The 25,917-nt window shown below is 37.1% G+C and overlaps 1 protein-coding gene across 12 annotated transcripts in view; it reads left to right on the top strand.

Moving 5' to 3' along the window:
• The window catches only part of ROBO2 (roundabout guidance receptor 2), a 1,283,870-nt gene that overhangs the window by 1,108,510 nt on the left and 149,443 nt on the right, over positions 1-25,917 (top strand). For all 12 annotated transcript variants that reach the window (XM_071220606.1, XM_071220604.1, XM_071220607.1 and 9 more), the window contains exons 3-4: positions 13,102-13,259; positions 15,384-15,504. In XM_071220606.1, the coding sequence (XP_071076707.1) occupies positions 13,102-13,259; positions 15,384-15,504 (279 nt within the window). The remainder of the gene's footprint in view (positions 1-13,101; positions 13,260-15,383; positions 15,505-25,917) is intronic.

Genomic DNA, 25,917 nt, shown 5'->3' on the forward strand with positions numbered 1-25,917 from the left:
CTTACAATTTTTAATGTGAGAGAAATGAAGAAAAAATTTTTAAGTAAATGGCATCTTGGCTTTTGTGGGCCATGTGTTGACAGTAAAGACAAGTGATGGTTTAAGCCACTGCCGACAAGAGCATGGTCACCGGCACATGCTGTTCCCCACCCACCTCCTGGCTCTGTGTCCGGCCCTCTGCTGAGGCCCCAAAGGGCCCAGTCCAGATCAAAGGCTGTCACCTCACTCACCATCACATCTCTTGCACCTAGCTCATACTAGGCCTTCAAATTATCTTCAACAAGAAGAGACTTCTCAACACTAAAGTGTTCTGAATTTTTATTCTCTCTTAGAAAGTAACTGATTAATCAAGTTATACATTTTGATCGCTGAGGTCAGGCTTATCACCATCCCACAGATATGATGTTGACATTTATATTTCAAAGCACCATCCGTCTATAAACTTGCAGTTTGTGTCACTCACTGAGTGAGACTCTTGTGAGAACACGGGTTTTCATACCCTCTTCATAACTCTCTGTGTTGAATCCAGCTGGGATAGACAGTATGATCTGAAAACAGGCTTAGTGAATATTCTTTTTATTGATACATTGCTAAATACATATACTAGTAATTAATTAATACATGTATAGGATTTGAAAATCAAAAAGTGTCAAGTGGATACAGTGAAGTTGCCCTCTCCCCAGCTCCCTCTCCCTTGCTCCCTAGCTTTGTTTTTCTGCACAAAGGCATTTGTTAGTATTAGTTTCTTGTGTGTTCCTCCAGAGATGGTTTTATGTGCATGCAAGCACATTCCAGCACGATTCTTTTCTTTTTCTCATTAATTAAAGCATACAATGCATATTCCACAACCAGCTCTTGAAGCTGGCTCCTCCAAACAGCCTTCCTTGTGGAAAACAGTGTTTTCCTCCTTTGTAACTTAGTGCATTTTCAATATACCTCTCCAAGCAATAGTCTGCTACTGCATGTTTTTTTATTCTTCTAGATTGTGGGTTTTGAATTACATGTGGTAATTTTACTAAATTTCTTTAGCACCCTGAGGGCAAGATTTCTGCTTGAAATATGTTGTTTTCCTTAGTGTGTTATATAGTACCTTGCACCGACAAAATATGCAGTACACACTTATTAAATAAGAGAAATGAATGATTAAAAAAACTCTTATGTTCCCCCTAATAAATACTTGCAACTAGACCTGACTGACTGAAAAGTGAAAAATTTTACATTTATTTGGTGTGAATTAAAGCAAAATTAAATGTCATCTTAAAATTACCTTTTAAAAATGAACTGGGGAAAACTGGGCAAACAAACTTTTGGACTGGAGGAACTAATGACATTTTATTGTCCTGTTAATACTTTATAACATAAATAATGACATCAAGTGTATTTCATTTTAGGATTCTATTATGTTAGTCCCGGATACGACAGGACTAGCTTACAGTAATTATCACTGTCTAGTAACAATCGCATAGTATTTGTGGGACCCTCAAGATCTTAAAAGAAACATTTTATAAACAGGATAGGGTTCTTGAAGATTATTAACTATTTACAGTCAAAGGAATTAAAAATTGACAACCATTAAACTCACTTAAAATCAATACAAAAATAGAATGAAAAGACCACTCTTGTCTCCTAATATCCCTAATTCCTAACAACAATAAAGATTTTCATCGATGAAGTTCTTTCTTTACTTGACACGTGCTTTACAAAGGTCGCTTTGTTTACTCTTCATAACAGTCTAAAGACAGATGCTCTTTTATCCCCATTTTATAGATGAAGACTTGCCTGAAACCATCCAGTGAATAAAGTAGCAGAGCTGAGACTCAAACCCAGGTCTCTAAGCCCATTAGTTTAACCACAAGGCCCTGTTGCCCCCTTGCGAAATTGTAATACTTCCATAAACATTTATTAAATGGAAGTTCCAGGCTCCATGAGAGGACTGGGGCAACTGGTGGAGAGGGATGCCAGTGTGTGGCAGAAACAGAAAACAAAACGTGCGAAGACCCTAAGATGGAAAACAGCTTGCCGTGTTCCCGGACCTGAGCAAAGGCCGGTGTGGGCCAGGTATTATGACTGAGAGGACAAAGGCGAGGCTGTAGAAATTTTAGAGGGTAGACTACATAGAATTAAAGGGGGGTAGGTGAACATTCCCCTCTAGATGCTCTGGAACTGTCCTGGCATAATTATGAGGAGTTCTTTCTTTTGCGTTCCAAAGTGTGTAATATGCAGGATAAAATATATGGTTACCCAATTCAAAAGTAAGGTTGAACATTTTGGATTTTAGAAGGAATGAATAAATTTTTTTCCAGCTACTTGGAATATTACAAGAGAAATTAGAAGTCTTTTAGTCCAAACTACATACCCAAAACTTATCAACTGACAACATCCCCTGGGATTTATTGAAGCCATCTCACGTGTGGTCTCACTGAAGCAAGATCTTCCTTTAAATAAACATGGAAAAACATGTAAAGGGCGTATTACACATGTGCTTTAGACATTAGTGTATAAAAATATGTAACATCTGGTTATTTGGGGTCTACTCATTTGTTTTGAAAATCATCCCATTGCCAACTTCACATTTTCCTTTTGTTTCCCACATTTTAGACATTTTCCCCTACATTCAGAACAGTTACAATCTGACTGTTTGCTGATAGTACCAAGAAAAAAGTTTCTAATTTTAACATTTGTAGACAGTTTTGGGGAAGAGTTGGGTGAATGGTTGATGAAAATGGCCAACATTAGGAATATACTAATTAGCAAATTTTAATAATATGGTATCACAAATAGCCTTGACTAGGACAAAATGAAGAAGGTTTGGTAGACTTTTTGATAAATCCTACAAGTCTTGATACCCTCCTACGTACAGAAGCGTAAACAAGCACATGCAGCTGGTTATCATCTCTGTATATGGAGCTGGTGCTTCTCTAAGTGAGAAGGAAGTGGCTCTGTCTGCTCATTTTCGTCTCTGACTGTTTGGAGTAAAGGTGTAGGAGACCTTGTCCTAGGAATAACAGTGGGACACAGAAAATGTAAATATAGCCAGAGACGCAGAAGGCAGTTTGACTTTTCCCTCATACATACCCTGTAGGTGGCCAAGGTTGACTCCAGAGTGTACCAAAGGAAGAGACTTTTTAAATCTCTATATTTAAGATGAATTCATTCTAGTGTCATACAAAATACAAAAGTTTGATTAATATATATGTGAATTTTAAAATATTTCAATACGTTTGGAGAAAACACACCTATGTACATTTTCATTTGAGAACTCACTATTTCTTACACCTAAAAGGATACTTATCATTTGTTCTGAAGTGTCAGGTTTTTTTTCAGAGACTAGATGGCAAAGTTGGCAGAGTAGGATAACAGGGTGTGGACTTAGCCCCAGGAACAAAAGAAATTGGGCTTGTCGTAGGTAAACAAAGATTGTTAAGCACACTGTTTTCAGTTGTCAGTGGTGTAGTATGCGTTTTCTGAAGTAACGTAACTGTTGTGTTTAGCACATTTGCATTCACAAAAAGTGCCTGGATATGCTCCTCGCTTCCACTTCTCCTGCTTAGCTGTCAAAACATGGTGATGCTTCTGAAGATTTGTGGTGGATGGGTAATGAGATTGCTGAATGTTAACTGCAGCATTCAGAATTCATTTGGTGGCAAAAGAAAAGAAGGGTACTGGGTCTTTGGGATAGAGTAGAGAGTTGATAGAGCTCTTTTAAAATCAACCAGTGTAAAAATAAATATGTTATATTCTGGATTGGGAAACATTTCAAGCTTCTTGTCGTGTGGTAATCAAATAGAACACTTACCAAAGAATATGGGATATCAAGTTACATCCATTTCAGCAAAATTCATGACAGCTCAGAGTAATGCCCATATTTTGTGGTGTGAACATATGCAAATCTTAATATTGGATGAGAAAAACTGAAGAGTCCACAGGCATGTAGGACATGATTTTTTTTTTAAATGCGTCTGTTATTGCATTAAGAATCCAACTAAGTCTCATAGAGTTAGGCTTTGGCCTGTGTTCTTGGGTAAAAGAGGAAAAGAAACAGTGTCCTCTCAAAGGGGTCATTTTTAAGTTCCTGCTATGGTGGATTCATGGTTACCCTCTTAAACCAAACCCCTAGAGATTATGGTTAAAAAATGTGTTGTTAAAATAGGTGAAATGATGGAAATTGGGAAAGCAGCAGAATTAATTCGGAAGCTCATGAATGATGCACTATAATGTATATCCCTCTTATGCAAGGATTTGTTGAGGTTCAGGTAAAGAAGAAAAAAAAAAAGGTAAGGCACCAGTAGTTTTGAGTAACTGGCATTCTTGACAAGGAAGGTTGACCTTGACCTCCATCGGTTTCCAACCATCATTTCATCAGCAGGGGTGAGATTACTTTGAGACCCTGCCAATAGGTAATAAATAACACATAAATTCCAGGACACCCTTGCACCGTGGGGTGTCCTAATGTGTAATAATCCTTAGACTATTGAGTTTATAACTCATGACATCTGGCAGTTACTTGGCATTATAATTCATGTTGATCACGCACATCAGAATACACCATGGGAGAGAAAGATCAGCAATAACTGGGCAAAATTTTGGAGAGGGTGGGATGACAGGAAGAGGCTGCTGAGACTGTATACCTTTGTGAAGTTCGCAGTGATAGAACGCTGTGAACACCAGTGCCTTTGGATAAGGTCTGACGAGGTGCGAGGAGAGGGTAATCAATTGGGATCCAGAATAATGCAGCACATTAATATTTACTTGATAACACTCTTTATTCTTTATTCAGGTTGGCAAATGTAACTATAAGACAGTAATGAATTCTGAAATTTGAATTTAAATATATACTAGTATATTTTTTAATATTTATATATTTATATTTTACTTATTTATTTTCAGAGAGTGAGGAAGGGAGGGAGAAAGAGAGGGAGAGAAACATTGATGTGTGAGAGAAACATCCATCCGTTGGCTCTCATGTGCCCTCAACTGGGAACCTGGCCTGAAACCCAGACATGTGGCCTGACTGGGAATTGAACTGGAGACCTTTCAGTTCACAGCTGTCCCTCCATCCACTGAGCCACACTAGCCAGGGATATATATATATATATATAAAGTTTAAATGTGCACATAAATATATAAATTATTGAATTAATTCTTTAGAAATATATGTAAATGATAGCTGATCACCTCAATTTTTTATTTTCTTTTGTGTCATAACCAGGGCTAAATGAGGAGGGAGAGAAAGGGAGGGGTGGGGGGAAAATGGGAAAGTGGGCAAAAAAGACTTTCCACCCAGCACCTGTAATAAGCACTCCTGAGGCCTCGCAGCCTCACAGCTGGCTGAAGACTTGCAGATCGTGGGACATGAGCCAGATTGAAAAGCAAGAAGCAGACAGATGGTTATTTGTAATCATCCTGTAAATGTAAATGCTATGAAGATATTATTTATTTACTTGTTTATTTATTTATTTATAGCCAAACCCAGATCTAGAGAAAGAAAAGGATAGTATCACAAGCTTGAGAAAGGGTGTTTTCCCTTTTTAACCATTTTGAGGAACATTATTTAATGCTGTTTAAAAAAAAAAACTGCTAGTCTTTGTACTTCTGAGTTTCAAAGTCAATCTATTATTTCTTCTACTATGCAGAGTTATAGGCATCTCTGTGGCCAAGACTGAAATTAGCCCTATACTTGCAGGTACTACAAGGTTGTTTGGATAGCAGAGCAGAACATTTGGGAGAATAGGACTTTGTTCTGCAGGAAAGGAAGACATTGCCTTGAACATACTGAGGCCAGAACCGCATTCTACGACCCTACCCTCCGCCTCACATACTGTGCTTGGGCACAGACGCCAAGTTGCCCTCAATCCCTTGGGCTCTCTGTGATTCTGGAAACATCAATCCCACATGAACAACTTTGTGGACAAAGGCACTTTAAGAAAGAAAAAAAGAGGAACTGATTAAACATTAATTAGCCTCAATCCCTAACTTCCTCCTAGACTAATGGGTAGGGTATGCAGATCCCTGTCAAATATCAGATGCTAGGCTTTGCCTAAAATAGGACTTCCAAGTGTTGAAGGTTTGCCAACTGCTGGCTCCGTACTCAAACCAGAGGAAATGATTGCCAGAGACAGGCCTGGAGTCTGCCTTGGTCAGATGTCACCAGTTTGCAGTGCGGCATGTGATCCAAGAGTTTATGAATGATCTCAACACTCGGTCCCCGAGGAGAACATATGCATTACAGAGGTTACAGATACAAATTACAGAGAGCACGATGTTTCCATGCGATTTCTAAGAATCCTTCAGAGAGTTTTAAACATTAATGGAAAACATTAAGGAAGATTTGGCACTGTTAGCAGGACTTCAGATTATATTGTGGGTGAGGACAGAGCAGAACTAAAAAAAGGATTCAAGAATAAAGTCTTGGCGAAGATTTTGAGCTGGCTGTTCCTCTTGCATGAATTGTGTGCTTGTGGGTTTTATTCCCTGTAGAATACCAGGCTTCGCAAAATGCTATGACTTGAAAATGAACAAGTCACAAGGCATTCTTGTTTATTTAATGTGCTCCAATTCATACCCCTGGTGTATCTGCATCATTTGCTGAGTGAATTTGCTTGCACAGGGAGTCTTAGTGGGGACGGTGGGTGAGAACTTCTCGTTTTTGGCATTGTCAGCGTGCAGCAAAGGTGCCAGTGGCAGAGTGTCAGCTTGCACAGCAGTAGCAGGATGACTCCCCACTGAGTTATTTCTGTCCTGTTCCCCTTCTGTGCAGAAGAGACCGTTTAAGACTCGTTCCCTAAATATCAGAATTTAGTGTCTGTTTAGCTGGTGTCTGTCCTGCCCATTCTGACCATATTTTGTTTCATTGCACCGAATATAATAGTGTGTTGGGAATGATGATTCCTCTTTGGATTTATTTGGTCTTCCCAGTCATTGAAACTTCAGGAAAAATACAGCTTGTCAGTGGGGAGCTTTTAGTTGAAAGAGGAAACTCAATTTAAACTGGACTAAAGATGAAAGAAAACATATTTAGATCACATAACTAGAAAGCCAGTTCAGCACAGTCTTCAGGATCGATTTGTCCAGTTATGTCATCAAGAACTCAGATTTTTCTAGCGCTCAGATCTGCAGTTTCTTCCTGAAGATGGAGCTCCCCCTGGGGTCACAGCATGGCTGCCGACAACAGCCGTTTAGTGTAGCAGAGGAGACGGAAAAAAAAAAAAAAGTAGAGAGGACCTGTGCTTTAGGCTGGTTGGGATTGTATCTGTTCACTCCCCATGATGGTAGATGGTGATGATGTTGGTGGGGATAGGGTTGAGGAAATAATGCGTACCAGTTGTAAGAATGACTGTCACTTTTCCCCTAGTCCATTCTGATATTTACTATGATATACTATAATTTGTGCTAACAGTTTTACTGGTTGCACATAAACCTGTTGTTTCTCTGAGTGATTGATTTCTGACCTTCTCGAACTGCCTGGCTTTTATTGTAGAGATGTATGATGTTGTACATAGACAAGTCAAGTACACTGTCTTTTAAATCCAGTGAAATTAATTTTTTTACAAATGACATTTTAAAATCCAATTAAAATATTGTAGTCTGTTTTATAAAAAATTAAAAACTTGCAACACACCTCTTAAAGAGGACTTCATCAACTTGATCAGTCCATCGAGAACACTTGATGACCACTTCTGACGCCCTTCAAGGTGGGAGCATGTCGGAAGGTCACCGAGTGTAAGTGTAGAAGGAAAAACTTTCACATAAGTGAATCTGAAGCTGACATCAAAGCAGCAGTAGGTGTTTAAAGGAAGAAATAGGAAAAAGTAAGGGAACAAAAGGTTACCTGATAGAGATTTTCAAGCAGAAATGTACATTAATAATTAGATGTCCAGGGCAGGATGACTGCAGAAATGTCCGTGATATACATGGAAATACAAGCAGGAAAGAGAATCTCATCTGAAAGCCATTTAAAAAGTTGTGAAAAAGGAACTGACATGATCAAATATACATTTTAGCAAACTCATAATAGCTACAATGATGAGTGTAAAAGAGAAATTAGAGAAAAAGTTCAAATAGGGTATTCTTTTAGTGATTCAATGAAGAGATAAGGAAATTCTGAACCAGGGCAGTGGGGACAAAGTAGGTGGAAGCTAGTGATACCACAAATCGGTGCAGCAAATCGGTGTAGCATAGTGACCATGCAGAGTCTAGGATCAGACGCACAGGGTTCACACTCCACGTTTCAGAACATATCCATGATGCCAGATTTTGCACATAGTATAGGCTCATTAAATATCCGTTTTTATTTGAGGTCAGTTACTTTTAAAATAAGGTGATCAAAAGTATTGTTGCATATACCTACCAACTGATCCAAAAAGATCATTTTTAAAAACCTTATTGAAAACCAGCATGTAATTTCATATATTATCCACATGCACAACTAAAACTTCTGAGTATTCCTCTAAGTATCAAGATTTCCTCTAATTTTGTATTCATAAAGAAAAACACGCACCATGTAAGCATCACTTAAGACTAGTGGTCGTTTCTCTACTGAAGGCTTGTGCCACACGGCTCTGGCAGCTCAGCGCACGAGCAGAGAGCAGAGCGCCTGCTGGCCAGGAAGCCATGTGTTCAGTGTTGCTCTGAGTTGCTGTAGTTTTCATCTGTGGCAGACCATGGTTTTAATTAAATTTCATTTTAGATACCTTCTCATGATCAGTTTAGTTTGTTGTGGGTGGTTTTCTTTATCCAATGGTGTACATGAATACTTTTCTCAATAATATTTTTAGGCTCCATCATTCTCATATCACCTTGCAAGCATATGTACCTTGTAATTCAGAAATATATCTTTCAGAAGCCTTTAATTATGCAGCATCATCTCATTGGTATTGCTAATGTCTTTTAATAAACTAAGATGGATATGTTCAAGTTATGACTTACCCTACCTTTATTTATTGAAGTAAAAAAAATCCTGAGAAGTATTGAACAGAAGCCTCGGTGAGTGAAAGAATGTGGGATTGTGAGGAAGCAGGAATTAAAGATGTAAGTTCTAAAGGTACAGCTTGACAAAGTTCCTTTAGGTCACTAATTAGTTACCTATTACTGTATAATAAATCATCATAAACATAGTGGCTTAAAGCATCACCCATTTATTCTTTCAGTCTGTAGTCAGGGACCCAGATAGCAGTTAGCTGGCCCTCTGTTGTGGAATGTCTCACAAACCTGCAATAAGAGTGTTGCTCAGGACTGTGGACTCATGCAAGACTCAGCTGGGGGAGTGTCTACTCCCAGGCGTACATGTAGTTGTTGCTTAGGGTTCTGATTTGTCCAGAATTGGGTTCTCAAGGTGGACCGAGGGCTTCAGTTCCTTGCCTGCTGTTGACTGGAAACTGCCTCCAGATCATTGCCAAGTGCGCCTCCCTATTGAGCAACATGGCATCTTACATGATCTGAAGAGGCGCATTTGTAGAGAGAGAGGTATAGAGAGAAAAAGACAAAAATACAGAGAAAGACAAAAAAGAATGAAATTTACAATCTTTTATAATTTAATATCAGAACCGGCATTTCATCACTTTGCAATATTCTGTTCATTAAAGGCAAGTTATGAGGTCCAGCCCACAGTCAACAGGAGGGGATTGGAGAAGGGATGGAGTGACCCCTGAGGGGCATTAGAGGAAAGGCCTATTGCAGCATCTTTATGTCATTCTTGTTTGATGTTCCTTAACAATCTTATAGGATACTGCCAAGCACATTTTAGTTTTCAATATGTTTCTGCAGGATTGAATTAATTTGTTATACATCTTTATGCCATAAATATAAACTATATTTAATCTAACACACTAATCATTCAGAAATTTCTGATCTTCCAAAATAACTTCCTAAGTCTCACTGCATGTGAGTGTAAAAAGAATCAAATCTAATCCGGTGTATGATTAGCTGGGTGAACTCTCATTTCTGCTTTTTAGCTCATATACAGAAATGAATGTGTGAGGTCTAGCCAATTAGATTATTTTACCCATGGAGATTTGAACTCTTGTATTCTAAACTTAGATCTGCAAGCATATACCACATCGATAGAGTTCCTATTATATTTTTTCTTTAAAATACAGCTTACCAATACCCTCCCAGCTTTTGTCATTTTAACCGTGTTGTTTTCAGTTCTTCAAGTTTATTTCTCTTCACCTTATTTAAAGACCTGTTTGGAGCTGTAGGTAATACCTGTGTTGCTGTATGCTCTTATAGTAGCTTACTTGTCAAGCTGCATTGAATTTGGAGCTTTTGGTTCCTTCTAGAATAAGGGCTTAAGGAGAAAAAACACAGAGACTCAGTTAGGACTTGCTCTGCTTCTCTTCATTTGCAAGACCATTTTTGTTCCCCTCATCCAACATATGTGAACCCTTTGCCCTGCAGAACACCTTTTATGTCCCATCACCTACAATTAAGCACAGGGCAAAATCCAGGGCAGAAATGAATAATAAACTCAACATTTGGAAAAATAAATATTATTTCTTTTTACTTTGCTTATGTTTATGAATGGATATATAAACCTCAGAAAATATAAGCGGATATCAGAACATATATGATCTTAAAAATTTGTGATGAGTAAAAATGACTTTACTTTTCCCTAAGAGTGAGTTCTCTCTTGCTATGATAGAATCTGCTGAAAGGGATGTTTTTTCTTGAATATTTTATTTGAGAGAAAGAAAGAAGAAATACATTTTATTAGCTGAAAGACTTAGAGTAAAAGAAGTGGTATCACTAAGCAAAAAATGAATTAACTGAATACTGTACAAACCCCAAAGAGCATTTTACAAGTTGAAGAGGGCACAGTACCAATTATCGTATTATCTCACCCTACTCTCTGGGTGAATAGTCTAAAAGCCTAAAATTACAGTTGATGTTAGATTTCTTGGCTTCATTTGCAAATTGGAGTCATTTTCTATTTTTGTGAATGCCATAAACACATGTTATATTGTTTAAGAGGAGCAATCCTTAGTTTATTACGATATTTTTCTCTTTTTTGTCCCCTCATGTCAAAGGACCTTTTTTTCCTTAATTTATTTTGTTGCACATTGATGTGGCACTGTGTTCCAGTATGCCTTGTGGTGGTCCTAAGTATATTTGATCAGAGGCTTGTGGGCATGTCATTTATTAGCAGACCGGTTCTGAAGAAGGTCCTGCAACTGGCCAGATGTGTCATGTTGGAACAGATTGAGGGCCTGCCAAAACACCATTTGTTGACCGTAGAGGATATTGTAGGGGTGCTCACCACCCTGTTACCATATTTTTGCACGTCTTAACATTGCATTAAATAGGCAGCTGTTCTGGATTTAGAATATAAATGAGTTACCAGCTTGCTCTCCCAGGAGCATTTACCTGCAAGAGGGAACCACAAACCTCTTCTCATCCCCCTGCCGAATGTCACATTGAAATGCACACTGCTCTCAGCTCATTCAGAAGCAAATCCTTACGCAAATAAAGCACACCTTCCCTGCCAGTTAGACAAAAGAACAAAAAAAAAAAATGTGCAGTTCACCGTGGCAAAATGGAGCACATTTCCTTAGCAGCGAAAGCAGTAAATTAATCAGCTTATACACTGAGAGTGAGCAATTTGTGCTGAATTCTTTCTTACTGCTCCTTCAACAGGAGACATGTTTCTCTAATCTCATAAAGGGCCTTGACTTCATTAAGATGGAAACAGTGTTAAAGGAGGTTTTGCGAGAGACAAGACAAGCAAAGCCCAAAAAGTCACTCAGTTGTCTCTGAAGCTATTTTCAGGACAGGAGATTTTTATTTATTTGGAGAATGACAATTAACCTAGAGACTTGGCCCAACAAAGAAGGAGAATCTGAAGTGGGTCCCATTGCAGGACACCGAAGGCAGCTGACTTGGCCTAATCCACATTTACAGCAGTTAATTTACATAACAGGCTGTCACAAGCTGCCTAATTTTGACTTCATGTGTGTGTGTGTGTGAGTATAATGCATATATAATATGTATATATAATATGTATGTGTGTATGCATGTATACTACAAGTACATATACACACACCTGAATTAGTGTGTATTTGTTTGTTTTACCCACATGCACACTTAGGAAACACACTGGTCAGTGTTGCAATATCAAATAGAAAATGCCCAGGAAGTTAGGGAAAACAGAACCAATTTAGGTATGTGGTATATGAGCTGTCTGAACTACTTTTTTGAATGTTTGCCCTTATTTGCTAAATAAACTCAGTGTTCTGCAATCTCACGGGGCCAAGTTACTTCTGCAGGCTCTCCATCTTGCCAAAGGAAGAAAGCGCACAGAGATAGATAGGTGACATTTGGAGAGCCAGGCATGCCAGATTTTCCGAGGTTACAGCAGAGGTCCAACCTGCTGTTCTCCTAATGAAAGGAGGGGAAATTCAGGCTGGCAAAACTGCTGTAAGGGATATCTCTGCTCCGAGTGTCACGCTGCCCAGATGTCGCTCGGCAGGTGGAGATGCAGAGAGAATGAAATGTAGCCCTGTGTATGTGGGTGCTAGTGCGTTGCAAGGGGGAACAATGAGTGTGTCTTCTGAGGTGTAATGAAAACAGTGTGGCTCTTGTCCATACTCACATCATGAGGAAGCGCTTTCTCAAAGACTTCTCACCCCACTTTCCCTCCCAGCCAGGCACACCTTCATGCTCACAGACCCTGTGCGCACAACTCGTTTCAGGGTTTTAAGTATAATTTGACAACTTATTTTAATGTATTTATATGCATGTATGTATGTGTGCTTTTAAAACAGAAAATAAGATCATACAACAGAAAGTTTTGTACCTTGGGTTTTTATTATGAATAATGTAATACTTTATGAATTATATCATAAACATTACTCATCTTATTTTCATTAGAACTACCTTATTTTTTAATTTAGATTTTATAGCAAAGATGCATTATCACAGTCAGCCATTTTTCTGCTCATGAACACTTAGGTTGGCTCTAGAATATTTTGAGTTGGGCCCGGCTGTCAGTAAATGTCCTGGCAATTTTTATGAGAACAAAGGAAGTAAGTCTGGAAGTTACCTTTTGCAAGAGAAAGCTAAAGGGACTGTCACTGAATTTTCTTTTCTACAATTGTGTTTCTTCAGTGTTGCGAGATGACTTCAGGCAAAACCCCACAGACGTGGTGGTGGCAGCTGGAGAGCCAGCCATCCTGGAGTGCCAGCCGCCCCGGGGACACCCAGAACCCACCATCTACTGGAGAAAAGACAAAGTTCGAATCGATGACAAGGAAGAAAGAATCAGTGTGAGTTAAATAAAAATGAATGCCTAGAACGATTGAATAGCAAGTCTTAAAATTGATGTATTTTATTATTTTATATACTGTTAATAACATTGTCAAACTGTATTTGAATGCTAACTACTTTTTACACTGTATTGAAAGAACTGAAAAAAGGGAACCAAAATCAATAATTTTGGAATGAGGTTTCAAGAGACAAAAATTGTGTAAGCCAGTGTATATGATAGATTAAGAATTTTATCAACTTGAGTATATAAATATATTGTTTTGTTCAATATTGCAGTCTTAGCCCTTTTTAAGATTTTCAAAATTCCGTATATTCTGTGTGTCTGTTATCTCTAAAAATATCAGCGACATGAAGATATTTTTACCTTACGTGCACCTGTGATTGCATCGTTAGACCACAGTAGAGATCACAGCATGTTATGGGATTCTGGCCTGAACTGTTGGCACTCTGAGGATCTGCATTGCCCTGGAGAATTTGGTTGCTACTGATCTGTGCTTGGGCACCAAGGGTATAAAAACGTACTTTTGGTGATGGAGTAAAATCAATGTTCAAAGGTTTCTAGCTCATGTTTGTACCATTTAGCTTTTGCTTTGTAACACACCACCTCAAAACACAGTGGCATATAGAAACTATTTCATTTAGACTATGAGTGTGTGGGTAAGCTGATAGCTCTTCCCTCTGGGCCAGTGTGGCTGATATTTGCTAGGCTTTCTCATGCTTCTGTGGCTCATTTAAAGATGTGCTGACAGCTAGATGATCTAGGATAACCTTACTAACATGACTGGCAATTGACTGACTCTCAAATGGTCATCATCCTTCTTCTCCTCATGGCCTCTAATTTCCAGCAGGCTAGCTCAGGCTTGTTCCCATGGTGATCTCAGGGTTCCAGCTGCAGCAAGAGAAGGCAAGTCCCAATGTGCAAGCACCTTCCTTCTGGTGAAAATGTGCTTTAGTCCCATTGATCAAATCAAGTCATCTTGCCGAACTCAGCTTCAAGGGGAGGAGAAATAGCCTCCATGGTCATTGTTATAGCTTAGAGTCCATTATGCTCTACTATATATAATTAAGAACACACTGATGGTCTTTTCTTCCTGGGTAAACTTTTAAAAAATAAAGTTGAAAATTATTTTCTATGACATGACATGTTTTAGAGCCTAAAATATCTCTGATGAGATTATACCTCCATGAGTTTTGTTTCCCTATGAATTGAAAAATTAACAAAGGAAAAGAGCACGTTCTGATCTCACATCTCTTTAAGAACTCTAAATCACCATGAAGATTGTTGGATTAGGTAAATCCAAAACATAAGATAAAACATCAAGATTGGAAGGGAAGCTATGAATTAATGATACACTGACCAAAAACGTAATTCTCCTAATTCTTCTTTAATATCTTCTTCAACAAACACACAGTTTAACATAATTACATTTGTTTATTCAGTCAAATGCTTCTTATTTAAGACATTTAGAGAGTAGATATTAAAAACCAATGATTTGTACCAACTCATAGTCATCATTCAAAAAATTGGATTTGTTTTTATCCAACCTGCTCTACTCTTCAAAAATTATCTCATAAATAAAATTAAGGTGAGACAAAGATAATTAATACAAACAACTGAAGGTAAGTTCCACTAACACATAGATTTTATATTTGGACTATTACTGAATCTCAAGTGCCTAGAAAACTGCCCAGCCCATAGCGGAATTCAATAAATACTTGTGGAGTCCCTCTGAGTCGTTTGGTTTTCATTTTATTATCCGACGCAGATATTTAGTACTCCTTTCTCTTGGCAAATGTCAATAGCAAGTCATCCAACCAAATCGCAGAGTGAAGACCGACCATTGGCATTTAATGGGGTCTCAAAATAAGACCAGGACGGGGAGGAAGATGGCCTTAAAGGAGAATTCCTAGAGAGGGAACTGGAGGCTTACACTGGGGGAGAGCTGATCAGAAGAAAGGACATGTGCAGATGTCAGACCAGTGAGAGAGTTTGAGTCTTAGACCCTCAGCTCTTTCCTTTAGGAAAAACCAATGTGGTGCTTAAATATTCAAAATGATTTCTTAGTGACTTTATCTTTCCATTCCCTTTTCTCTTTTCTTTTTTCTTTGTTTGCTTTGAACAGATCCGCGGGGGGAAACTGATGATCTCCAACACGCGGAAAAGTGATGCAGGGATGTACACCTGCGTGGGCACCAACATGGTGGGAGAAAGGGACAGCGACCCAGCGGAGCTGACTGTCTTCGGTAAAACTGCCTTGTGCATTATGAACTGCTCTTTGTACCAACTCGCCCTTGGTTCTTATGTGGTGTTTTGTAAATAGCAAACACCACTTTATAAATGGAAAACACCAGGCACTAATTACAGGGACAGGTCCTTCTCACTGTGCTGAGCAGTGACAGACTGGAATTGTCTTGTTCTCCCCTTCCGTCTCTAAGAAGAAATCTTTGATGTGAAGAAAAATAAAACATCTGAAATGTTCATTCACCTATTGAATTAGTATATTTATAGGATTTTACCTTTCATCAGAATGTAAGCAATTGTTCTTTCTCAAAAGTTGTTTGAGGTATTATATCTCTCTAAAATGTGGCACTCATTCTATTATGATGCATTTAACAGGATCCTATTATGTGCAAGAAAAAGGATTTTTTTTTCAGCTAGAGAGTATAGTACAAAGATATTTCAGTTATTATATACTTTTGAAATCTCAACTTGATATATTTAGAGTTTTAGCTTATTGAAAGACTAGCTGGAGATATATATATATATATGTATGCATGTATGTATGTATGTATGTATATGTATACACACACATATATGCATACACACAATCAAAATTAGAAAGAAAAATAGACTATTTTGCTATGCATTTGTTTCTTCAACTTTAAGAACTAGAGGCCTCTTTAACTGAAGTAATTTAATTAATTGGTTAAACCTGATAGATCTGTATCACAGAAATAGTGGAGAAAGAACTAATAAGGAGAAAATTGTGGATAATAAAGATGACTGAGTAAACAAAAGAAAGGAAAATACTTCAAGACAGCTGTGGGAAATTGAAAGAGAAATAAAATGACAGAGAAGTGGGGACAAAGATTCTAAAAATACTAGAAAATGAAGCATTGCCTCTATTAGTACATAGCAAAGTCCAGTTCACATCTCTGTACAGAGATGTATATTAAGTATACACATACTTGCACACATGTGTATACACACATACTTAAGGATATTTGTATGTAGTTATATATATATATATATAGTAACAGAAGATTTCACTATTACAGATATTATGTGATTTTTGTTTCAACATACAAGAGATAATTATGATTTTTAAATTACTTTTTTGTGCCAGTAAAAGAACCTTCTGGTTCAGTGCATGATATGATAAGATCTTATTTTTGGTCATTACTCCAGAACACACCTGAGGGTAGTATGAGAATCCTGCCTAAGTCCCTAAAGAAACTTCTGTTGTTGTTTGGGGATTGCCATCCCAAGGTGCCAAGGGAATGCCACGATGCAAAAAAAGAGCCATAGTTGATTTCCATTACCTTGAGAGCGCTAGGATATGCTTTATGAATATGTACCAGAACGGAGCCTCTCTTTTCAATCACTCTTGACTACCGAGTAATCTCTGGTAATACTCCTTGCAGATACTAAACAGCTTGAAGTCCCAAATGACAAAGCCAGGAGAAATCCCATAATTCTTTAAAGGAATTGAAGAGTAAAAATAAAATTGTTCAAAGTATGCATGTAAATTTCTGTCCTGCAGAGCATCAGTTTTCCTTTAAATTTCATGCAGTCATCTGTAAGAGTCCCAAAATGTGTTTCATCTATAATGAATAAAATACAGTTTTGTCTGGCACTACATAAAATTAGTGGTCACTTAACATTAGCATTGAAAACCCACAAGAACAGCGATTCTATTTAAAGAAACACTCATGCAATTTTTCTGTAATCACCACAAGCTTTGGAACACAACATTTTTGCATTACAGCAGCATTTACTTCCTTCAGGAAGAAGTTGAGAGTGTTAAATCTCCTTACCCAAGCAATTAGACTTACCAAAATGCAACTGTGTTATGAAATATTTACCTAAGGACATGAGAAGTACAGAAGATCCCTAAACATGTAAGGAGTTAGAGGGGAGCTTCTAAATTGTTTTGAAAATAGCTATAAACTGAAGAGATTGAATTTGTCTAGAGGCACTTCCTCTGGAAGAATTGATTTAGGAAGCTGAGAAACATTTATCTGATGGTTTAAACTAGTCAGAACTGACCTAAGGGGTTATAAGAACAATATTAAATTATGGGGACAAACTAAAATTTCACCATTGATAAGAAAACAACATCTAAACCCAGAAATAAAAGATAGAAACTATAGTGATGGCCTAAGGCAAGATGGGGACGTGTGTTGCATGAGAGAGGCCACTTCTGCACCTGGAACCCCCAATTCTTGGAGAAATAACCAGTGTGCTCTGTAGAATGAGGCCTTTTAAAATGTTGTTCTGGTGCTTTTACACCTAGTACATGTTTTCTGTTAAACCTCTTTATATTTTCATCACTGTTAGACTTATCATCTGTGATCTAAGTTTACAAAAGTAAAACTGGTTACAGGTTCCCGCTCCTATCAGTTTTATTTTCATGTAGCAGTAATTCTGCTTCAAAAAACCTGGCCATGAAACCACTCTGTAGCCCCAGGACACTTTTTAAAGATTGTATTTACTTGTTTTTAGAGAGAGGGGAAAGGAGGGGGAAAGAAAGGGAGAGAAACATCCATAGGAGAGAGAAACGTCAATCGGTTGCTTCTGGCACACACCCTGAGCAGGGACGGAAACCACCACCTAGGCATGTGCCCACCAAATCAGAAATCTTCTGCTTTGTGAGATGTCCAAGCAACTATGCCACACCAGTCAGGGCTATGCAAAGTTTTGAAATGCTCTTTGCAACCCAATCTTTTCTTTAAGCTATGTAATACAAAAAAAGTAACTAATATTTAATTGTTCAAAAATATAATTCATCTATAAGTGGCAAGAAAAAATGAAAGGGAAAATGCCAATATAATAGCAATCTGTGAGTATTTTGATTCTTCAGTAAGTGGTCTTGGACTTAGATGTGTTTAGTTTGAAAATTGTAATATATTTTAAAGATCTGCCCTTTAGACAAAGACATAATCAATGTAACTTAATGGTCAAACTGTTCCTATACAATACTCCACAAATCATTTATTCTGTTTGTTCTTCTTTAATATTTGCTGGCCATAAAATCACATCCTAGTAAATTAAGAAAGTAACAAATTTAAATATTATAAATAACCATCATAGTGTAAATGGACACTGAAATCTATGGGAATGTCTACATGCCTTTAAAAAGAATACTTCCTAGCACTTTACATATGTCAATTAAGTTCCTAAGATCCTGAAGACAGAAAAACTTGAATTACATTACATAATTAAATTTATAACTATGGTTATGTTTTAGATATCTGTTATCCAAAATTTAACTGGTATTAAAAAAACAACCAGAATAATTTCCAAATGATTTTTAAATGTTTATCAAAGTAATATATGAAAAAAGATATCATGTTACATTTCTAATAGACACTAGAGATATTACAAGACTTACAATGAAATACAGAAAAAATTTGTCCCCACTCCACTTCCCTGCCCCGTCCCCCCCACACACTCCTCATCTTTAAACATTCCTGCAAACCTGTTTTATCTTTTTTCTTCTGGAATTTACTTCCCTATTTCTAAATATGTACGTATTCTACAATTTTACACATTATTTTGACTTCCTACTTGGGAAGATGATGATTGGGGCCCATTGTACTCCCCGCCTCACCGTCTCTCCGCTTCCCCTTCTTTTGGTCCTTCCCATATACAAGGACTTTAGAAACATTGGTCATGTTAATATTCAGAATTTCAGTTATTAGAACCATGTAAATACAGACTGTGAGCTGAGTGTTATGAGATATAATGACATTTCTTTTTTGGTACAATATTAATTCTCCTTTGAATGAAGAATAAACACATTTTTTTGATTTTTTGCTTATGTTCGCTTACACCTATCAGGAATTCTTCTTGAAATCTGTAACAGAGTGTTTAATTTCCTCTCAATTTAATTTCACTAATAAATCCACCCTTGGCCTTCCTGGAGGCTTAGACTGCTGGCTCAGTCCGACTGGGCTGGCTGCTGTTTAGGTCTGCTCCACAAAATTCATCTTCAAATTTTCCTTCCCTTTCCTCTGATGCTGGGTTTCCTTTGTCCTGCATCCTATGGGTTTTTCTTGGGTAACTCCTATATATAGAACTGTTTCTGCTTTCTGCTTGACTGGAGCCTAGAGCTCGCTCCAGACCAAATGCCTTTATTCCATCCAAAACTTAACTGATACTTTGGCTGCTTATAGAATTGTAGTTTATATATATATATATATATATATATATATATATATATATATATTTGCTCAAAATATTAAAGTGCCTGTCCAATAGCATTTATCTTCCACTGTTGCTGTTGAGAGACTACTGTGCTTCTGAGCCCTGTATGATCAGTTTTCCTTTTCTCTCTTTCTTTTTTATTTTGTACTCCTTTTTACCCTAGTGTTCTAAAATGTTACTATACTGTGCTTTGGTTTGGCACTTTATTTTTTCTTCTACCCATTAGACACTTGGTGAGCAGTCGCACTTGAAAAAATACGTATCCACATAAGTCAATGAAATACCGACCATATTTTTTCTATTTCATTTCTCTGTCAAGCACGTATTTGTGACTTAGATATTAACCCCTCTAGGTCTTTTTTTCTCTATTTCTTCCCTATTGATATCATTCCATTTTGGTTTCGTGGATGTTTTAACTTCTCTTGTGTCTCAGGATTTTAAAAACATTGTTTACTTTTTAATAAAATTTACTTGTGATTCTTTCTTGCTTTTATTTCTTTGGAGTTTCATTTTTCCCTTCTACCCTGTCTTGGTCAGTCTTTTACACCGGAGGCTTTCTTCCAATGTCAGGTGATCTGTCGCTCATTGACATTTAATTTCTGTTCACTGAATGACTATTGGAGAATGTCAACTGATGACTATCATGGTAGGATAATCAGATTGGGAAGTAGCCACCTTATTAGGGGTTAGGACAGAGTTTGGGGCTGGTAATGTTATTTTCAGGTTTTGGATGAGAAATAATAGTTGATGTCCTGTGTGTAGTTGAGATACCCAGAGACAAATCTATGAGGGAAGATATCTCAGAGCCAAACCTTAGGAAATATCTAAGTTTTATTTATAACCTATGGCCTTGATTTAAGAATTCAAAACATAGGGTAGTAAAACCCAGGTGATTGTTGGGAACCACATACTTTTTAAAAATAATGTAAATACTTGCAAACTTTAAAGCAGTAAAATATTTTCTATCTATTCACTTATTTAACAAATATTTCTTGAGCACCTACTATGCACCCAGCACTGGTTCCGTGTGATGAGACGCATAGACATGCGCCCTGCTGTCAGTGGGCCTCTCATATCATGTTATCAGCAGACACATGAATAAATCCTGGCCTCTAAAATAAGGCGAGAGAGGCATATGCATATTTTTTCTTCTAAAAACATTTACCTATTTTTACCTGTGCTTCACAGGATGATTTCTATTAGACAAAGAAAATTCTTGGCAAGAAAAGAAAGGAAAGTAGCCAGGACTTAGTGAATCACATTCAGGCAGCCTGAGCATTACCACTCAGTCTGTCCTAGTAAGGCCCAATACTTTACACTGTTATGGCTATCATAACACGTTTCCTTGTATATGCCCTGTTAAATAAAAAGGGGCATCTGAGGGCTAGCCACCTGACCTCCCAAGTTCATAGACACTGCAGGGTGGCAGGTCCCTCTGGGTCAGTTGAAGTTCAGATAGCTCTAATGTCCTTTTATTGCATAGCCTTGGTCTTGTAGGACCTAAAGGACTCTACCTATATAATTATTGTCGTAATACTACTTTTATAATGACAGCGAAGTTTATTTTAAAATTGTTAAAGTGCTTAGTATAGATGTTATGGCACAGCCATTTATAATTTTACAGCCATATTCAATGACTGAATACAGTTGAAAGGAACAATTTGTTCACTACTGGGCACTTAATTATTTTCATTGCAGCATGTATATAAGAAACAAGATATTTTGTTACCACATTTTAGATTTATAGTATTGTGTGTTATGTTGAATACTCTTCTTTCTATTATTGACATAATTACAATGAAATTTAGCATCGGATTTAATAACAGCCACATACAAGGTGGGATTTCCTAGAACACCAATTCGGAACTATACTGACCTGACTTCTTGAGAGCTGTACTTCACACAGCACCACACTGCGAACAACACTCCTGTCCCAAGAGAGATTAACCTTGCAAGCAAGTTATGCAGGTGATTCAAAGCCAGTTAATCTCACATTAAAAAAAAATGTTAATTGCATTGGCAAAGGCATTGCCTCTGATCACTCCATATAATTAGGAATCTGGCCATTCAGAGGGACACTAATCTAATTGATAAACAGTCAGCTAACAGCCCTTGAGATTTCTTGCTGTTTTTCAATATGTGATCAGACATAACATGGAAAAAATCAGTGACCTTATTTTGACATGCCTTAAAATGGTTTGTTCATTATTCAGTAGTTCAAGATGTTTCATATATATTTATTTTAATTGCTCAGAGTTTCTTGGGATAAAACTCCATGGGCATTAATGGATTTTGAATGTTAACAACTTCCTGAATGATTCTCTTATTAACTTTCTAATCCTTCTAAATTTGCATATCTTTGCAAATGATTTTGCCATAGGCACTCACCTCCAAGACACTGCCTTGCAATTTTTATATGTATCTAAGGTGACGATGGCTTTGTGTTTGGCTTATGATGATGTAGCCAGAGCCAAAGCAAAACATTTAAGCTACATTTCTGCCTATACAACTTTTTAAGTCTTTACTATTCATGTATCTGATTCTCAGATTGTCAGGAGAAATAAAAGTCAAGTCAAAGAAATGGAACAACAGTTTTTACAGAAAAGTATTTCCATTTAAATAAATAATAGATGAAGTTAGACTTTTTAACATACAGTTTTTGTAGGTAGTTAAAATTTCAAAGTCAAACATGGACTTAGTATAATTATCAGAAAGCAATTGGAATAATGAGTAATATGATTTAGAGATAATTGTTTTAATGAGTGCTATGGAAATTCTTGGACTAATACTTTAAAAGTTGTGCTCAATTACAATGTATTAGTAAATTTTAATGATACTTTGTTGGAAGGCACACTGAAGATATTCAGGAAGAAAACCCATCTGAATGTATCATGAGTATGCAAATGACTTTTATCTGACTTATTATTAGCGTTGTCCATTTTTTTAATCAATTGAATTATATTTCCATCATGAGCCAATGTTGGGCTTCCAAAAATTCTATGTCACATACTCTCCTGTGATTATCTAGTTGCTAGGCAACTACACTCTGCTTGAGGGCAAAAGGGAATAGAGAAGGTTCATCAGGATATCCTTCCACTCCTGCTGAATTCATCAGAACAGCAACAGGGGATCCTGTATCTTGCTTCTTCTCGAAATTATAAGTCAGGTGCTTCCACGTGTCTTCATAGAAAACAATGTGGCTTAGAACATGTATGGACACTAAAAAAACCCTCAAGAATCCTAATCGTTTTCCCCAGAGGAAGAGACAACTTTAGGTTTTTGACAAGTCTAACATGAAGTTTGCCCTTCAGATTAATCATGTGCATATGTTGCCATTTTGTGACTAATATCACGTTAAAGGAAGCATGCAAAATCTTTGCCTGAAAATATTCATGTATGATTTAATGGAACCAGTCTCACATACCATCCTGCAATTTATTTTAAAAGAGAGCTGTTACATAAAGAGATAGATAACTCCAATATTACAATGACTTACTATTTTCAACATATGAATTTGCCCCAATTTATCCTAAAACTTTCCATTTTCCACTACTGTTGTGATGATCTTATGTAGTTCTTATTTTTTGTTACATTTAACAACTATCAAAGTGATTCTCCTGTATTTGCAATGTCTGCAAGTAATGATTATGTTGGTTCTTCTCGCACACAGTTTTGTTCTATGTCTTACTGACTACTCATGTCAGCATGTCCATCTTGTTCCTGATTTTAATAGGTTTGACTTCAGTGTGCTACTTTTAAAATAATTTTACATTTAATTTCTGATAAAATATCTTCATCATACTTAAGAAGTTTCTTTTGATTCCTTCTTTATTTAGAATATTTAATCCAAGAGCTTTTCTATACCTACAAAAATAAACATTTTTATTTTTCTTTTCCTCTCCCTTATGTAAGCCATCTTCTTATCTTATTATCTAAGAATGCATTTGATTTCAAGCAACAGAAACCTGAGTAACAATGGCTTAAGCATAAAGGGTCCATTTTTGTCACATCTGCCATTTCTGCAATGACAGCATATACACACGTGCACACACGTGCACACACATGCAGCACACACATACCCTGTCTCTACCCGACGGTTCTTCCAGTTTTCTGAGTGGGAACTTGAGGATCTTTCTAGGCTTTTCTTCTTTAACATCTAGTTCTGATTAATCACTCAGTTCTGATACCTCTTTATTCTGCCGTCTTTTCCATATCCTCAGAACCACATTCTAAGCCGAAATAATTTCTTACAACAGTTTGACCTAACTGCTTTATGTTTCCACTTCTAATTCATCTTTCACAGATCTGCCAAAATGACCTTTTTACCATAGGCTCATTAAAAATGTTGCTGTCTCACTTAAAATTCTTCAATAATTCTCCATCAACTTCAGGGCAGAACTCATTTTTTCCTGACATGGCACACAAGATTCTTCATGGTCTTGACTAGTTTCATCTCCTATTGCCTTTCTGATGAGACCAAGCTGCTGGCTTTTCACCAGCTACCAAACTCAAAGCCTGGCCTAGGAGGAGCTGTATTAACATGATCTGCATGAATGAGTGGATAAGGGAGACTTTCTCTCAACTCACTCATCTGTCCTTTGCCAGCTTGTAGTAAAACATCCCCCGATCATTCGCCAATCTAAAGTAATATCACCAGTGGCTTAGCTCTCTTTTAACGTTGGATTATTGCAGCTTTTAGATGAGTTGAATGAACATCTCCAAGTGATGGCAAAGAAGTCAACCTTGCAATCTAATTTTTTATTTTTGGTATTAACATTCCTAGCACTCATAAGGAGATATTGACTCTATTGCCTATTTACGGCCAGAAACAATCACTCAGTATCAACTATGCCAGCATGAAAATAGTCGTTTGGAGCGTATAGTATCCAGAATTCAAGAGGATAACACTAAATCCTTCCATCCAACATGCAGATTTTTTTCTCTTGTGAAGGGAGCACACTTAGCTGCTAATTTATTTTTCTACCTAAAATCATTAGTAGCAGTTTTTTTACTGTTGTTCAGTTACAGCTGTCCCACCTTTTTCCCTGTTGCTCTCTCCCCTGCCCTGTCCCTCCCACCCCTCTCCCACAGTCAATCCCCACCCCACTGTCCATACCCATGAGTCCTCTGTTCCTATTCCCAACTTTTATGGATTAGTTCTAAATTTTGCATAAAGACACTCTTCATGATAAAATCCTGTTTGCCTTGTTTTATGGCTTGTGGTTGGGATATTAAAATACAGATACTTGAGCATATGTATGTCTGTTTTAAAGAAAATTTTGATCTCAGTTGTCACCTTCATTATAGAGAGATATAACTGCCTTCCTTCTGAATACCAATGATGGTTGGCTTTATTACAATAAAATGCCATCTTGTACTTTACACATTTGTTTTATAAATATGGATCTTTAGTCAATAAAATCGTACATTTTCACTCTACACTCTTAACTTACATTATTTGCAGTGATTTATTGTCTTTAAAGTTTTCTTGTTAAATATGTTTCAGTTTTTGTGGCACTATATTCACGTGTTTAAATTGTGTTTGAAACTATATTCCTAAGTGTCTAAATATAGCCAGATGGCCACATAAACTGGTCAAGTCCTTCTGGGTTTCATCTTTCTTTTCTTTGACTTGTCTTTCTACTTCAATAGGTGGCCCCATTTTGGGCTTTCCTATGATTTGCAGACATGCTAACAACATTTAAATGGTAATTTAAATTATTACAATTTGACAATTATCAAAAAAGGGAAGAAATTAGACAAGGAATTGAAGTGTTTATAAAAATATAAAACTACCTTTTGTTTTATATTTCTCTTACAAGGTACGATTTTTATTTTTTAAAATTTAATCTTTCTTGTATTTTTTTCCTTTACCACATGGTCCCATTATACCCCCACCCCCAGCAATCACCAACTGTTGTCCATGAGTCCTTTTTCCCTTTTGCTCAATGCCTCCACCTCCTAACCTCCCTCCCCCACTAGCTGCCATCTGCTCTCCATCTATGAGTCTGTCCCCATTTCCCTTGTTAGTTCAGTTTGTTCTTTAGATTCCACAGATGAGTGAAATCATATGGTATTTATCTTTCTTTGACTGGCTTATCTCACTTAGCATAATGTTCTCCAGGTCCATCCATACTGTTACGAAGGGTAAAAATTCTTCTTTTTTATGGCCAAGTAGTATTCCACTGTGTAAATGTCCCATAGTTGTTTTATCCACTCATCTACTG

The sequence above is a fragment of the Desmodus rotundus genome, chromosome 2, assembly GCF_022682495.2.
Source record: "Desmodus rotundus isolate HL8 chromosome 2, HLdesRot8A.1, whole genome shotgun sequence".
NCBI classification, from domain to species: domain Eukaryota; kingdom Metazoa; phylum Chordata; class Mammalia; order Chiroptera; family Phyllostomidae; genus Desmodus; species Desmodus rotundus.